This window comes from Carettochelys insculpta, chromosome 6, assembly GCF_033958435.1.
Source record: "Carettochelys insculpta isolate YL-2023 chromosome 6, ASM3395843v1, whole genome shotgun sequence".
Taxonomy (NCBI): domain Eukaryota; kingdom Metazoa; phylum Chordata; order Testudines; family Carettochelyidae; genus Carettochelys; species Carettochelys insculpta.
The window spans coordinates 56,806,003-56,823,695 of record NC_134142.1 but is presented as its reverse complement, the minus strand read 5'-3'; the positions used below and the strand labels follow the sequence as shown (position 1 = coordinate 56,823,695).

At 42.1% G+C, this 17,693-nt stretch overlaps 1 protein-coding gene across 1 annotated transcript in view; it reads right to left on the bottom strand.

Annotated features, from left to right (window-relative positions):
• Nucleotides 1–16,701, bottom strand: part of SPRED1 (sprouty related EVH1 domain containing 1) — a 126,980-nt gene extending 110,279 nt beyond the window's left edge. Inside the window, exon 1 of the mRNA XM_074996941.1 lies at nt 15,788–16,701. Coding sequence (XP_074853042.1) covers nt 15,788–15,819 — 32 coding nt within the window. The 5' untranslated portion in view covers nt 15,820–16,701. The remainder of the gene's footprint in view (nt 1–15,787) is intronic.
• Nucleotides 16,702–17,693: the final 992 nt, after the last annotated feature.

Genomic DNA, 17,693 nt, shown 5'->3' with positions numbered 1-17,693 from the left:
AAAACTTCCTAATGGTCTAGGGCTGCGTCTACACTATGAAATATATTTGAATTTATTTATATCTATCTTCTAATTTTGGAATTTATAAGTTCAATTTTGACCATCTTCATTTCATACCTTGCTCCCCACAAAGTCAAGTCATTGCTGCCACACACATATTGGCTAACATTAACTGTTGTAGTAGTGCATTTTGGGAAGCTATGCCACAGTTCTCTCATTGCCGTAGTGTTCCAAGTATGCTCACTAGTCTTGACGTCATCTTCCTCCACTGAACTTTCACCATTCCCCTCCCGATCCCTGAAAATACGTCAATCCATTGGAAATAATGCAAAAGACACTCAAAATTACAAGAAAGAATTTTTGGTTTCCCCACACATTACATTGCAAACATGGGTGCAGCAACTGTATTCTCAACTAGCCATCCATCCCACCTCCCATCATTGCCGAAATGTGATCCCTGAAAATAATGCAGGGTGAAGAATGTAAGAAGAAAGAAATAACTTTTGGTTCCCCCATATATTAATCATAGAATCACAGAACACGAGGACTGGAAGGGACCTCGAGAGGCCATCAAGTCCAGCCCCCTGCCCCAGTGGCAGGACCAAGTACTATCTAAACCATCCCTGACAGACATCTACCTAACCTGTTCTTAAATATCTCCAGCGATGGAGATTCCACAACCTCCCTTGGCAATTTATTCCACTGTTTGACCGCCCCGACAGTTAGGAACTTTTTCTAATGTCCAACCTAAACCTCCCTTGCTGCAGTTTAAGTCCGTTGCCTCTTGTTCTATCCTCAGAGGCCAAGAACAACAAGTTCTCTCCTTCCTCTTTATGACTCCCTTTTAGATACCTGTCAAGTATCGGAGGGGTAGCCGTGTTAGTCTGGATCTGTAACAGCAACGAAGGGTCCTGTGGCACCTTATAGACTAACAGAAAAGTTTTGAGCATGAGCTTTTGTGAGCACAGACTAACTTCATCAGATGCTGGTCTTGGAAATCTGCAGGGCCAGGTATAAATAAGCCAGAGCAAGGGTGGGGCTAACAAGGTTAGCTCAGTCAGCAAGGGTGAGGCTTACTACCAGCCGTTGATCTGGAGGTGTGGACACCAAGGGAGGGGAAGCAGCTTCTGTATTTAGCCAGCCATTCGCAGTCTTCGTTTAAGCCAGAGCTGAGGGCATCGAATTTGCAGATGAATTGTAGCTCAGAAATTTCTCTTTGGAGTCTGGTCCTGAAATTTCTTTGCCGTAGGATAGCTACTTTTAAGTCTGCTACTGTGTGGCCTGGGAGATTGAAGTGCTCTCCTACGGGTTTTTGTATATTGCCATTTCTGATATCTGATTTGTGTGCATTTATTCTTTTATGTAGAGACTGTCCAGTTTGTCTGATGTATATAGCAGAGGGGCATTGCTGGCACATGATGGCATAAATTGTATTGGTAGGTGTAGATTTAGATACCTGAAAACCACGATCATGTCTCCCCTGAATCTCCTCTTTTCCAAACTAAACAAGCACAGTTCTTTCAACCTTTTTTCATAGGTCACATTCTCTAAACCTTTAATCATTCCTGTTGCTCTCTTCTGGACCCTCTCTAGTTTCTCCACATCTTTTTTGAACTGCGGTGCCCAGAACTGGACACAATACTCCAGCTGAGGCCTAACCAGAGCAGAGTAGAGAAGAAGAATGACTTCTTGTGTCTTGTTCACAACACACCTGTTAATGCATCCCAGAATGATGTTTGCTTTTTTTGCAACAGCATCACACTGTTGACTCATATTTAGCTTGTGGTCCACTATAACCCCTAGATCCCTTTCTGCTATAGTTGTTCCTAGACAGTCTCTCCCCATTCTGTATGTGTGAAACTGATTGTTCCTTCCCCAGTGGAGCACTTTGCATTTGTCCTTATTAAACTTCATCCTGTTTACCTCAGACCATTTCTCCAATTTATCCAGATCATTTTGAATTATGACCCTATCCTCCAAAGCAGCTGCAACCCCTCCCAACTTGGTATCATCTGCAAACTTAATAAGCGTACTTTCTATGCCAACATCTAAATAATTGATGAAGACTTTGAACAGAACTGGTCCTAACACAGACCCCTGCGGAACCCCACTTGTTATACTTTTCCAGCAGGATTGAGAACCATTAAGAACTACTCTCTGGGTACAGTTATCCAGCCAGTTATGCACCCACCTTATAGTAGCCTCATCTAAATTGTATTTGCCTAGTTTTTTGATAAGAATATCATGAGAGACTGTATCAAATGCTTTACTAAAGTCTAGGTATACCGCATCTACCGCTTCTCCCCTATCCACAAGGCTTGTTATCCTACCAAAGAAAGCTATCAGATTAGTTTGACAAGATTTATTCTTTACAAACCCCTGCTGGCTGTTTCCTATGACTTTACCACCTTCCAAGTGCTTGCAGATTATTTCTTTAATTACCTGCTCCATTATCTTTCCTGGCACTGAAGTTAAGCTGACTGGCCTGTAGTTTCCTGGGTTATTCTTATTCCCCTTTTTATAGATGGGCACTATATTTGCCCTTTTCTAGTCTTCTGGAATCTCTCCTGTCTCCCATGATTTTCCAAAGCTGACAGATAAAGGCTCAGATACCTCCTCTATCAGCTCCTTGAGTATTCTACAGTGCATTTCATCAGGCCCTGGTGACTTGCAGATATCTAATTTTCCTAAGTGATTTTTAACTTGTTCTTTTTTTATTTCAACTTCTAACCCTACCCCTTTCCCACTAGCATTCACTATGTTGGGCATTCCTTCTTCAGACTTCTCAGTGAAGACCGAAACAAAGAAGTCATTGAGCATCTCTGCCATTTCCAAGTTCCCTATTACTGTTTCTCCCTCCTCACTGAGCAATGGCCTTACCCCATCCCTGGTCTTCCTCTTGTTTCTAATATATTTATAAAAAGCCTTCTTGTTTCCCTTTACGTCTGTAGCTAGTCTGAGCTCATTTTGTGCCTTAGCCTTTCTAATCTTTCTCCTGCATTCTTGTGTTTGCTTATATTCATCCTTTGTAATTTTTCCTTGTTTCCCTTTTTTATACAATTCCTTTTTTATTTTGAGATCATGCAAGATCTCCTGGTTAAGCGAAGGCGGTCTTTTTCCATATTTTCTATCTTTCCTACACAGCGGGATAGCTTGCTTTTGGGCCCTTAATAATGTCCCTTTGAAAAAACTGCCAACTCTCCTCAGCTGTTTTCCCCCCCCTCAGTTTTGCTTCCCATGGGACCTTACCTACCAGCTCTCTGAGTTTACCAAAATCTGCCCTCCTGAAATCCATTATCTCTATTTTGCTGTTTTCTGTTCTACCCTTCCTTAGGATTGTGAGCGCTGTGATTTCATGATCACTTTCACCCAAGCTGCCTTCCACCTTCAAGTTCTCTACCAATTCCTCCCTATTTGTTAAAATCAAATCTAAAACAGCTTCCCCCCGGCAGTTTTTTCAACCTTTTGGAATAAAAATTGTCTCCAATACAATCCAAGAACTTACTGGATAGTCTGTGCCCTGCTGTATTAGTTTCCCAACATATATCTGGATAGCTGAAGTCCCCCCAACACCACCAAATCTGCGGCCCTGCTTGACTTTGTTAATTGTTTAAAAAAAGCCTCATCCACCTCTTCCACCTGGCTAGGCGGCCTGTAGTAGACGCCTAGCAGGACATCACCCTTGTTCTTTACCCCTCTTAGTCTAACCCAGAGACTCTCAACACATCCATCTCCACCTCAGTCCAAGTGTGTACATTTTTAATATATAAAGCAACACCTCCCCGCTTTCTTCCCTGTCTATCCTTCCTAAGCAGCCTGTATCCTTCAATACCAACATTCCAATCATGTGTATTATATCACCAAGTTTCTGTGATGCCAACGATGTCATAGTTATATTTATTTATTAGCACTTCCAGTTCTTCCTGCTTATTACCCATACTTCCTGCATTTGTATATAGGCATCTAAGATACTGATTTGATCTTGCCTCCCTGTTTTGCCCTGACCCTCTTTTTACTCTGACATTGTTGCCCATGCTGCCTCCCATTTCTGAGCCATCACCCAGGTTTCCATATTCTCCACTTACCTGTGGGCTTTGCTCCCGCGCTCCCGTCGAACCTAGTTTAAAGCCCTCCTCACTAGGTTAGCCAGTCTGTGTCCATATTATTGTTAATGGAAAGGGTTTTTGGCCTTCCAGTGCACTATAAGGCTTCCGTGCAATGACTGTGTTCTCAACTGGTCATCCATACTCCCTTCCACCATTGCTGAAATGTGATCCCTGAAAATCATGCGAGGCCTGGAAGGTTTCTTGAGTGTGAGAAGAATGTAGGAAGAAATAATTTTTGGCTTCCCTCCTACACTATATTGTCAACAAGGGTGGAGTGAATGTATTCTCAACTGGCCATCCATACCCCCTCCCATTACTGCACAAAAAAAAAAAAAGAATTGTTGGTTTTCCCCCAGAGGCAGCAAGCCCAGGTATGGACCACACATGGGACAGTGGGGAAACCAATGAAAGACGAGTTGAAGTATTCTCCCCCATCGGCAGCAGCAAGCCCTTTAGCCCCCAGGGGAGACTTTTCCCCATTGACAGCATGAGCCCACGTATAGGTCAAGGAAGGAGACGGGGTGTTGCTGGATGACCAGTTGAGCTGATCCTTCCCCATGGCAGCAGCAAAACTCCCAGAATCTTGACCACTGGAGGAGACTCCCCCACGACGACAGCAAAGTCCCTAGAATCTTGACCAGGTTTGGCTGGGGGCTATCCACGTGATGTGCCTGAGCACGGGAAAAACTCAGGCTGTGTGGCACCTATGGGGGAGGAAGGGGGTTTGCACAAAAATGTAACCTGCTGAGAAGAAGTTTTTTTGGCATGTTATGCAAGCACAACCCCCAGCACATTCTTGTTGACACATGGTATGGGAGGGCAGGGGCTGGTGCCAGGCAGCTCAGAAAAAAAACAGCAAGTGTACAGACAGTTGCGAATTCCCTATGCATGCACACTGTTAACAGCATAGAAAGAAAGAAGCCATTTCTCAGGCTGCCATAAACTAACATGAACCCACAGCTAAAGGCTTGCTGCTCACACTTGGAAAAACCAGGCTCTTCCTGCTACTGCAGAGCAGCAGCCAGACAGTAGCAGTGAGAGGGGGCATTCTGGTTTACATACGGGACACCTCTCAAGGCTAATAAATTCGATTTTAAGATGTGGTGCTTCCACACTGCCCTTTAATCGAATTTCTGAATTCGAGCTTGATGCTATACCCGTCAGGTAACTGCAAGTTTGTAATCTTGAGATTAGTGCACCCAATAATTGAGCTAATGGTCTTCACAGTGAATACAGTCACATGGTAAAAATCAAGCTAACTGAATTAAATTAGAATTTATCTCAGTGTCGGTGCAGCCCAGGTAGCTAAGCACTGTAATATATTCCCTTGGGAGGCTGTGGAATGTCCATCACTGGAGATTTATCAGAGCAGGTTAGACACAGAACAGTCAGGGATAGCTTAGAATTCATATAATATTTAATCCTGCCATGACTGCATGGTACTAAGACAAAGGACTACTTGAGATCTCTTACAGTATCACAAGTCTATGACTACGAAAATGATAGATAAGAATTAGATGAATTGAAGGCCAAAAAATGTCGTCTTGGTCCCTATATTGATAAAATGTTTTCAAACTCCTCACTTGAGGTCTCGTCTTTATAACAGATCTTTCTTGATAAAGATATGCAGCATGTTTATTTTCCCAAAGGCATATATGAACAAAAGCCACTGGAATATATACATCAGCAATTTTTAATCATCAATTGCTTCTTAAACTAATGTCTGGAGTCAAAAAGGAGTTTTTATGCAATATGAGATACGTGAAAAGAGACACACAAGGTGATCCATATCTTGTCACGCTACTGTACAGCAAGATAGCTGTTTTATGAGTAAGCTATTCCACTTATTACCCTCAGTTCTTTGATAAGGAAGCATTTCTTTCACTCTGTGCTATGGATTTCCTTCTTTCCTCAGGAAAGGGACATGGTCTCACAACAAACAAATCAATGAGGACTTCTGCTTCATCTGAGGCTACAGTCAAAAAAGTAAATAAAATTTTAAGCAGCATGAAGAAGAAAATTGTGAATACTACATATGACATACTTTTTCTAAATCACTGATGGGGGTCTCATCTGCAATACTGTGTATAATACTCATCATCCCCTTTCAACGAGGAGACAGCAGGACTAGAATGAGGTTTGGTAAAAAACAACATGAGGCAAGGATAAGGTAACTCTTCATATGAAGCAAGGATGGAAGTTGGAACTGTTTCCTTTAGAAAAGATGATTAAAAGAGGAAAAGATAAATATACAGCATAAAGAAATGCATCAAATGAAGTGGATCTTGGACCACAAAAGCTTAAGCTCCAGTGTATCTGTTAGTCTATAAGGTGCCACGGGACTTCTTGTTGTTTTAGCAAAAAAAGGAAATCAAGAACTTCCCTTCTCCTGGTCTCCTAACACCAGAACAAAGGACAATGAAATCAATAGGTGCGAAATTCGAATGCAATTCAAAGAAATGCTGGGAAACTCATTGCCACAGGACAGGGGACAGTAAGCCTTGGCACTACTGCAAAGAGTGGCACATGAGGCGATTTTAATCGGCACACAGGGCAGGAGCTCAGACCTGCTCCTCATTCCCCATGCAGCTGGAAGTTTGCTCAAACCCATGCTGCCTGTTGATTAATGGAAGACCAGCTAATGCTACCAACCACCAACTAAATGGTAAAACTCTGCATCTTAACTTATTAACAAAGCTGATGTAAGTAGGCCTATGAGTGGCACTTGGACCATATACAGAGGTCAAAAGGTCAAACTTCGGCACTCTGCCTTAGACAGGTTGCTGACCCCTGCAACAAGCAGTAGAAACCAGGAACTAACAATATTCAATAAACAATGTGAATATCAAAAATATTCAGATTTATTGCAACTGAAGGTAAAAATTATGTGGAAGGGATATCCTCCTTCATAGCTTAAATCAACTTTTAGATTTACGATGAGATCTACTATAGGGCAGAATACTCTACAGTTGCCTACTGTGGGATTCTTACACTGGCTGTTAACGCCACAGATACTGGCCACTATCTAAAAGAGAACACTAGACTAGATGGCCCTTATAGATATATTGTCAGTCCCATGTTCAGTCCAGATTCCACAAGACACACTTAACCAAGAGGGAATCTGCAGAATATGTTTGCGTATTTGGGCTCCCCAGAAATTTCCAACTACTTTATGTGATGATGTTAAAACTCTATTACGGACTAATTCCTTTCAGATTGTGTTTAATTTATATAAAAAGGCATCCCTTGTTTTAGAAATAAAAGATCACTTCTCTGGAGGGTGAATTCATCTGGCTCAAAGCAATAAAATCACCAGCATCCTGATATAAATCTGGAAACAGGAAATCTTTATTTAAATAATTTTAATCTTGTTTTGCAATTGTGCTTTTAGTTATTTCTCCAAAGATTAGTTGATGCTCATTGCTTGCTATCCTTCATGCTAAAATTTGGCCTCTTTGCTTTGCACTAACCAAGGACATACAGGTATGTATATATGTATGTAACTGTAATGTCAGTGATTAGATATTTTAAATTAATTCATCCAGAGCCTTAATTCTAATATTTTTGTGGTAAAAAAACAGTGAGTGATGCATTTCTTATTCACTAGATGATTAAAATTTGACTTCTAATTTGCATTAAGCTCTATTTTAATGGAAATTAAGATTCAATTACAAGTGCACAAAACCAGCATATTTTTATTAAATGAAACTGCCTTATATATGCTGGACACACAAGAAAAACAAGTTTATCAACATATTTTGTATATAAAACTTTGATTAAATAAAATGAAGGATTACTTTTAGTTACTGATTAAACTGTTTCTGGTCACCCTGCACTTCAAGATTTTTAGAATTAGTTGGCCTCATCCTATCAGAAATAGTTTTTATTAAGGTTGACAATAAATGGTGGTTAACTGAAGCAATTTGCTCAAAACAACTTGTTTAAAATAACTGTGATTAACTGCACTGCTAAACAGAATACCAATTTAAATTATAAATATTTTGGATATTTTTCTACATTTTCAAATATATTTTAATTACAACATAGAATATAAAAATAATCTAGACTGAGCAATGTACATTTTGTAACAAATATGTACACTGTAAAAAAAGAAATAATCCTTTTCAATTTACCCTACACAAATACTGTAATACAATCTCTTAAATGTCAAACTGCAACTTACAAATATAATTTTTGCTACATAACTGCACTCAAACACAGAACAATGTAAAACTTTGAGCCACCTGCAAGCCAACTCAATCTTCTTTGCCGCCAATCAGTACGACAAGCAGGTTTGTTTACTTTGCTGAGCCTTTGGCCATTATCTTTGAAGGCTCTTGGAGATTTGGAAAGATCCTGGATAACTGGAAAAAGGCAAATATAGTGCTTATGTTTAAAAAAGAAAAGAAGGACAATCCAAGGAGCTATAGTCGGGTCAGCCTTATCTCAATCCCTGGGAAAATAATGGAAGAGATCGTCAAGGAATCCAGTTTGGAGCACCTGGAAGAGAGGAAGTGATCAAGAAGAGTCAGCATGGATTCACCAAGGGCAAGTTGTGCCTGACCAATCTGATTAGTGTCTATGATGAGGTAACAGGCTCTGTGGATGTGGGGTAGTCACTGGATGTGATATACCTGGACTTCAGCAAAGCTTTTGATACAGTTTCCCACAACATTCTTGTCCATAAATTAAGGAAGTATGGATTAGATCCATGGACTATAAAGATGGATAGAAAGCTGGGTTGATGGTTGGGCCCAACGGGTAGAGGTCAATGGCTCAATATGTGGATGGTGGGCAGTTTCAAGCAGAGTGCCTCAAGGCTCAGTTCTGGGGCCAGTGTTATTCAACCTCTTTATCAATGACCTGGATGAGGGACTGTATTGCACCCTCAGCAAGTTTGCAGACGACACTAAGCTAGGGGGGAGAGATAGATTATGTTAGAGAGTACAGACAGGATCCAGAGTGACCTGGATAAATTGGATGATTGGGCCAAAAGAACTCTGATGCAGTTCAACAAGCAGAAGTGTAGAGTCCTGCACTTGGGATGGAAAAATCCCAAGCATTGTTATAGGCTGGGGACCGACTGGCTCAGCAGCAGTACAGCGGAAAGGGACTAGGGAGTTATGGTGGATGAAAGGCTGAATATGAGTAAACAGTGTGCCCTTATAACCAAGAAGGCTAACAGCATAATAGGGTGTATTAAGAGGAGCATTTCGAGCGGATCTAGAGGAGGCCTTGTTCCCCTCTATTCGGCACTGGTGAGGTCACATATGGAATATTGTGTCCAGTTTTGGGCCCTCAGCATAAAAAGAATGTGGATGTACTTGAGAAGGTTCAGCAGACTGCAACAAAAATGATTAAGGGGCTGGAGCACATGACCTATGAGGAGAGGCCGAGGGATCTGGGCTTGTTTAGTTTACAGAAGTCTGAGGGGTGATTTAATAGTAGCCTTCAACTTCCTGAAGAGGAGCTCTACTGAGGATGGAGAGAAAGAGGATAGTGTCAAATAGCAGAACAAGAAACAATGGTCTGAAGTTACAGAAGGAGAGGAGTAGGTTGGATATTAGGAAAAACTACTACACCAGGAGGGTGGTAAAGCACTGGAATATGCTGCTTAGAGAGGTGGTGAATTCTCCATCCCTAGACATTTTTAAGTCCCAGCTTGACAAAGTCCTGGCTGGGATGACTTAGCTGGGATTGAGCCTGCTTAAAGCCAGGGGCTGGACTAGATCACCTCCTGAGGTCCCTTCCAGCCCTATGATTCTGAGATAATGCTGCCTGGTTCTTATTAGCAATGTCACCTGAAAACAATAACAAGCATTCACACAGCACTATTGTAGTTGGCACTGCAAGATATTTACATACTGAATAGGCTAACATTCATATGCCCCTTCATGCTTCAGCCACTACTCCAGAGAACGTTTCAAAACTGAGGCTGCTCATCAAAAAAAAAAAAAAGGTGTAAAATTTTTCGCTGAACTCCTTAGGGGAGAATCGTCCATCTCCTGCTCTGTGGTTTCACCTATGTTGTGCCATATATTTAGTGTTATGGCAGTCTCAGATGATAAGCCAGCATATGTTGTTTGATTCTGTTTCACCAATACCTTCTTTGCCTTTTGTCAGATCTGCAATATAAGATTGTTAAAAATAGCTACAGCACTACCTGAAGTGCCTACCAAAATCTAAGGAGACCAGGTATGGAACATGCTTTCAAAAGTTTTTAAAGAGCAACAGTTAGGTGAAAACACTACAGAAACCAAACTACCAAAAAGGAAATCAACTTTTTGTGAAAGGCATCTGACTCAGATGATGGAAAGTGAACGTGTGTGAAGCAGAACTCATCAGCGCGGAAACAAATCTCACGGTGGCTAAAGCAAAAAAGGACTGTCCACTAGTTTTTAAAGCAAATCAAATAATTAACAGCAAATAGTTATCTGTTAGTATAATTTTTATTATTTAGCATAGATTATAATAAGTTTAGGCATTAACAGAGTTAGTCAAATTTTAAAAGATATATTTTAAAAAGTCAATTTAAAATTTAAAAAAAAAATATTAATTTTCTCTGCTTTTTTGCCTTATATTTTCAGTATTTTATGTATTATTATTTCACAGATTTCCAGTATTCATTTTAACACTTCCATCTTTGAATCCTGTTAATCCACTTATGCAGATATTGGCATCCTCAGTGTCCATTTGTAGATTTCATAAGAAACTAGATTTACCTGCTCTATATAAAACACAGAGTCTCTCCATCCTGGCTTTCTAATCAGGAAAATTATAACAATATCATGTGATTATCCACAGCAAAGGTACAATTCTAAATTTTCCTGATACTGTTTCAGATTACAATTTTTAACAAACCTTAAATCATGAAGCTCAGGGTTCACTTTGTTAAGTAAACTGGTGCATCTCCATACACTTATCCACATAAATTTCTGTAGTGTAACAGAGATGCAAGGACATAGACAGTAATTACATGCAGAATAAAAAGACTGCATATGCACAAATACTCGTAACAAAGAACCGACCTGCATATACACACGAGTATGTTCAGCAAATACCTAATCTTAACTAATTATAAGCCCCAGAAAGAAACATGTTATAAAATGGAAGCAATAAGCTAATTAATGAATACTGAATGGACACTATCAATTTACTTTTTTAAAATCTCATTTAAACACCTTTTATTTATACAAACGTTAATTATTAAGTGATAGAATAGAAAAAAAATCTAGATTTTTTAAAGTATATATTTTTTCTTTTCAGAGTATTTGTGCAACCTGCAAAAGTGCATTAGAAACAAATGAAAACCCGAAAACCAATGAAAACAAGCTAGTTGGTTTCATTTCTAGGGTCAACATCTCATATTAACCCAATCATTCAATATTTTGGCTAGAAATACAACGTGCTACCTAAAATATATTCACTGTACTGCAATTTTAAAGTCCTAGGAATGCTTTCATTTGTTTTGGATGTTGTACCTCCAAAAACAAGCTGTTTGGAAACAAAGCTAGGTTATACATCAGACACAACATTTTCCCCTCCACACATGATCTTCTGTGCGTACATCTTGCAACTGGATAGTTCAGATCTGCCATGACATAACAGACTGATATAGCCTTGTAATAAGAGACTGTCTATTCCTTGTTGAAGTGCAGATAGCAACATACCTCTACCAAAAAAAAAAAAATCCCTGAAACATATTTAACGGGAAAATATATGACTTGATTGTTAAAAGAAATGAGAACGCTACATATGAACATAAGATCATCTTTCATCCACAAAAATCCGAACAACTTACAAATCAAAGTCTAAATGTGCAAGCTTAACATATGCACAAATGCCCCCCAAAACGTCGGGAGAAACAGTGAAGAAGGCTTGCAGAACCAGGCACCACTTCTCTCACTGACAGACAATCTGCAGCTAACATATGCAACAACAGGAAATAATTAGGAAAATCTGCCAATAGGGTGCCACTTACTTTTGAACTAACGGATCCCAAAACAGAACTGTACTGACAAAATTAGTTTAATACTGTACTTTCATTCAAGTGTAGTGGTTGCTTTTCCACATAAAAAATGCAACTTGAATTGACATATGCAGTCTTGTTGCCTTCGAAACATCCTGAGGTCAACACTGGTACAACAAGGTGAGTGAAGTTGGCCAATAACATTTATTACCTCACTCACCTTCCCTCTATACTTAATAGTAAATTTCTTCTGCTCAGTACAAGCCTGATTGTTGAATTATTGGCGTGCTTCTGCTTAAGAATGGAGGTGCACACAAGAAAGAATGAAACTTTGCAAGATGCATTTTCACATTATGCATAAATCAAATCAGCATTATTAGCTTATGCCTATCAGCTTCAAGAAAAATCTTCACTATTCCACTACATTGAAATGACAAAAACAACTCACTTTCCTTTACTGTCTATCACCTATGTCAAATGGTCATGGAAATAGCCAGGCCCAGCCCGGCCCCGCCCAGCACAGCACAGGCCAGCCCCGCCCCCCAAGCCTTGATCATGCTTTACAACAAGATGAAAATTTAAGGCAAATAAACAAAAATCAAAACTACAAAAAATCCTGTCCTTAGCAAGTATAGTTTTGTAAGGCGACCATCTACATATTCATTTAAACACAACAAGCAGTGACACCTGAAACAGCTTTTAACTTTCCCACCCTTTTATTTCACTGACATTTACAGTAAGATAAAAATATATTCTTAAATAAAATCAAACTCTAAACAAATACAGAGCTCAATCATTAAGCCATTTCTATACACGGGAGTTTTTCAAGCACAAGAAGTAACAACCCAGCTTCAAGTATAGTTCTCAGTTACTTACATTGCAACAAAATGTCTTTCTGAGTACCCGTATTTGCCTTTATGTAATGAGAAATTTGTAGATTAATGTATAAGGCAATAATGTTGTTCTCTCCTCTGTCGCCATGTGAAAGACATACATAAGCAGAGGAAATAGTTAAACTAAGTGAGGTCAAAACACAAAGTAAAGAAAATGAAAAAAGGAGGTTGTTCTGAATGTTTCTGTTATGGTAATCTTGAGTTTTTACCTATTATAATTATAGGTAACAAAGCTATACACAGAGAAAAATTATCATCTTTGAGTTGACATTGTCTTATAAGTTTTTATATTAGTTATCTGTATACATTCAAGAATCTAGGGGGAAAAAACTGTCCCATCCTAAGTATTAAAAATCACTCAAAGACCATTCTGCTGGTTTGTTAACAAAATTCCCCCAATCCCTCCAAAAAGTATCCTTCACATGCAGTTAAACTGTGCAAACAATGTATCTATCAACATCACACAAGGATTTTCATACAGCAACTAATGTAGTATTTCTAATAAAGGATTCAGGTAACCAAACACCAGCTGTTTTTTGGCTGCATAACTTGAATCCAACAACTAAATTTCCGAGAATATTTGATTTTTTTTAAACTGAGATGCTCAACAATATTTAGGCAGCCTAATTTAAAAGTAATTTTTTTAAAAACAGCACCTTCTATATTGGTTCTCTTTTTTTTTTTTTTTTTTAAAAAAAAAGTGTTCTGCTCCTTTGATATGTAAACAAAAAAAACTTTCAGTAAGAGAAAGAAGTTTAAATATGAAAGACTGCATGTAAATACTGTAAAATTCATAAAGAAAAATATTTCACTGAATTTTCAATTTTCCAATATAACGCATTACTTAACAGAAGATACAGCATTACCTGAGCTGTGATTTGTAGTATTCTCATTAAAATTTGACTTATTAGAAACTTTATAATAAAAATAAAAACTATATTATTTCCATGTCACAGAAACAATTAGTATTCTACAAAGTAATTTGAATTGTTGACTGCTATGGGAATTAGCAAAATGGTCTGTATTGAAAACAATGCAATAAAATGCATGGGTCAATTTGATTTGTCAGTATTTCATTTCTGATTCACTAAAAATAAAATTACCTTAATATGCTTTCTATAATAAATTTTGAAATTTAATAAAGTAATTTCTGGATTAATGTCTCTCTCTCCTACTGAAATCTTTATTTAAAAAAAAAGCAAATAAAATAAAAGAAAACCAACAACAAAAAGTACACATTTCTCCAGACTCCCCAGCAGCAAGCAGTCTTGCCACCCCCCTTGCACGCTGACATAAACCTTGTCTCTCTCTGTCAATCCAGATGTAACCTGCAAGTCTGTTCGGAGCAGACAGTGTACTGCAATGTGAATGGACAACCAGGTATTTTATGAATGGAGTAGATCACGTGCTTCCAGCACCTCCCCAAGCTGATATTTCCCACATAACTCTGTCAACAACCAATTTTTTTTGATCAAATAGAACTGAAAATCCTAATGTTCCCATTTCTTACAATAACCAGTCCGTTGACGTGCGGGGAAAGGCCTATACAATTTACATGGCAGGTCTCGTTTAATGTCAACGGTGATAGTGTTTTAAATTTTTTTTTTTTTTTATGAATGAAGATTGTGGTATGCAAATTAGAACGATTCACAAAAAAGAAAACATGGCGACTGCTTCTGGCTCGTTACACCGATACTGAAGCAATTCTCTTTCTAAACCATGCAATTCACCGATCATTGTGCTTTATCGATTATCGCTCAGGATTTCTCAAAACTCCAGTTACCCAACCTTGAAAATTTAATCAATGTTTTAAAAAGAAAAAATGTGCTTTGCTTATCGAGGTACAGCTTACGGAGTGGTTTCTTTAGCGGTATGACTGCAAATGACAATCTGCCTGCCACTGCCGGGGACGTTTTTGTCATATAAGTGAACTCGCTATTTAAAATGCATTTTTAAAGGCACGGAGTGGTTATTTTCCATCACCGAGAGCTGTCTCTGCCCTACGACAAGCCACATAATTCATAAAACAAATTCCAGCAAATGACTAAATTGCACATCATGATTCTGGAAAGGATTACCCAGCCCGTAACTAACCGTTACTGATGAAGGCTGAAACCAAACATACCTCAAACTACTTAGTACTTCCAATTCTAAACGCCATGAGGGCACATTTCCTAGTAAGTTATTATTTCTACCCCGCCATTCAAGATGTAAATAGCCACAGACTCAATGTAATAGCACAAATGCCTAAAAACTCCACGAGGCCGCCTGATTTCGATCAAGCTCGGTACATTACGAATTTAAGACACTCCCCTCCCCATTAAAAACTAAGTCCCCAACAGCTCATTTAAAAAAAAACGGAGGGGGGGCTCTAGGGAAAGGTTTAAACTTTATTTACATTGACTGACTCACCCAATTAAAATTCAGCAGCAGTTGCCTTTAGGATGAAGCTCCCACACACTAGTGGGAAACAGCCACGATCTAGGCTTTGATCCTAGGCTGCATGTGGACAGGCGGGGTGCGCTCTGGGTATCCGTTCGGACATGACCCCCAGCCCTTCCCCAACCCCGACCCACGCCGCCGCCCCTGCCCTGTTGCAACGGCACTGCCCTTGCAGAGACCGGAGCCCAGCCTTAGTGAAATAAGCCTCCCAACTCGAAAAGAGCCCCCGCCGGGTTCCCTCACATGCAGCCACAGACGCGCGAGACGCCCACAGGGAAAGCGCACGGAGCAGCCACAAAGCTGGAGAGCTGCACTGGGCACCGGCGGAGGAGCCCGGGGCCGGAGGGGTCACGAGAAGAGCAACGCTCGTGGCTTACTCGTTGTTAGAAGTCGCCGTCTCTTCGCTCATTTTCTTCCTCACCGGGATCCGACAGCGAGATGGAGCAGCAGCACCGACGCAGCCAGGGCGCAGCAGGAACTCACCAGACCCCTCACCATTGTTAAGCCCCGCCGCTGCCTCCTCCCCACCGAGAACAACATCGAGGGATCCCCCAGCCGCAGGGGGGCAGCCCGCTGTCCGGTCCCGGCCTCAGCTTCTCCGCGCTTCCCCAGGAGCAGGCGCCTGGCGCTGGGGGAAGAGGAAGGCTCCCAGCTGCAATGAACTCCGCGCCGCCGTCCTCCTGCTGCAGCTCATCTCCCGCTGCAGCCGCCTTCAGTGCCTCCCTCCTCTTCCTCGCCGAGCGGGCGCTCCCCTCGCAGCCAGCCCCGGGGCAGCGGGGAGGGGAAGGGAGCCGCCGCCGCAGTGCCCAGACCAGCAGCGCCCGCGAGCCGCGGGGGAAGGTCGAGAGGCAGCGGGGGAGGGGGACACCTCACCCACCCAGCCTTTAGCCAGCAGCAGACCCCAGCGGGGGCCGAGCCGGGCGGCCCGGGGGGCGCCGGGCTGCGTCACGGCTCTCGGTGTGCGGCGAGGGGCAACGGAGGAGAGCGAGAGCCCGCGGCGCAGCGGACGGCGGCAGCCCCCAGCCGGAGCCGGCGAGAAGTTCAGCAGCCGTACTCCATCCCCGGCGGCAGCAACTCCATTAGCCGCAGCCCCGCGCTCGCCTCCCACCGCCTCGCAGGAAAACTGGGCGGAAGCGTTGACTTCAGGCTCCTTCCGCCACCACAGCTTGAGACCAGCGAAGCACGAGAGGGTGGGGGGCGGCAGGGAAAATAATCCTCTCGGGTCCCCGTCCCCGTCCTCCTCCTCCTCGCCAGCCGCCGGAGAGGCCTGCAGCGCCTCCCAGCTCCGCGCCTCCGGGGCCAGCTAGTTGCCCGAAAGTAGTTCCTGCTGCTCCACTCACTTCCCAAGGAGTTGGCAGCGGCACACACTCGCGGAGGGATCTATAAAGCACCGAAATCGACAACCCCCCACCCTCCCTGCCGCCTGGATGTGCGTGTGTGAGAGCCTGTGACTGTGTGTGTGCGCGCGCGCGCTCCAGTGAGGGAGAACTGGAGCTAGTTAGCTAGAAAACTGGAGCAGTTGCCTGCCGACCAGGTCGGCGCGGGTGAGGGCCCAGCGAGGCTACAGGGCTGCACTGGCGCCGTGGAGCCAACTCGCCTGCAGTCCTGCAAAGTTGGATCGGCTGGGTCTGTTCTCTCCCCGTAAGGGCTGGAGTCGCTTGCAGGCAGGGCGGCTGGCTGGGTGCAGCACAGAGCACGCACTCCTCTCTTCCTCTGCACAGAAAGTGGGATCTGCTGCCACACTGCAAGGGGGCGGACCGGGTGCATGCAAGCAGCGCTAGTGCTGAGGTTGCATTGCTGCACCACGAAACGCTGCACGGTATTCATTAATGCTGCTGGGCTAAACGGGAGTTGCTTCTGTTCACGAAGAAGGGAATGGTTAATCTACAAGGAAGGCAATGGGATTTTTGCCATTGAGTTCAGAGGGAACAGGATGCTGCTCCGGTTACATGCCAGTAGCTGCAGAACACGCTCATTGCATGCGTTATTCTGTTTGCCAATGCAAGGAATCAATATACTTTCTATAAACACGAGCCTCTACTTTCCTGTCTGTTCAACACGTTCTTTTCCGACATGCTTGGAGAGGAGTTGCTAATAAGCACGAGGTGTAAGATTGCAGACATGGAGGAATGCGAGAAGGGATAGTGTTTGCCGTCAGAGGTTGAAGCGTGGCCTGACACACTTCAAACAAATGCCTCTCCCTCTCCAGTGGGCGCAGGAGGCCCATGACTGCAATTTATTATGGCTAGCAGAGTTCACATAGGCACATGCAGCGTGTTCTTA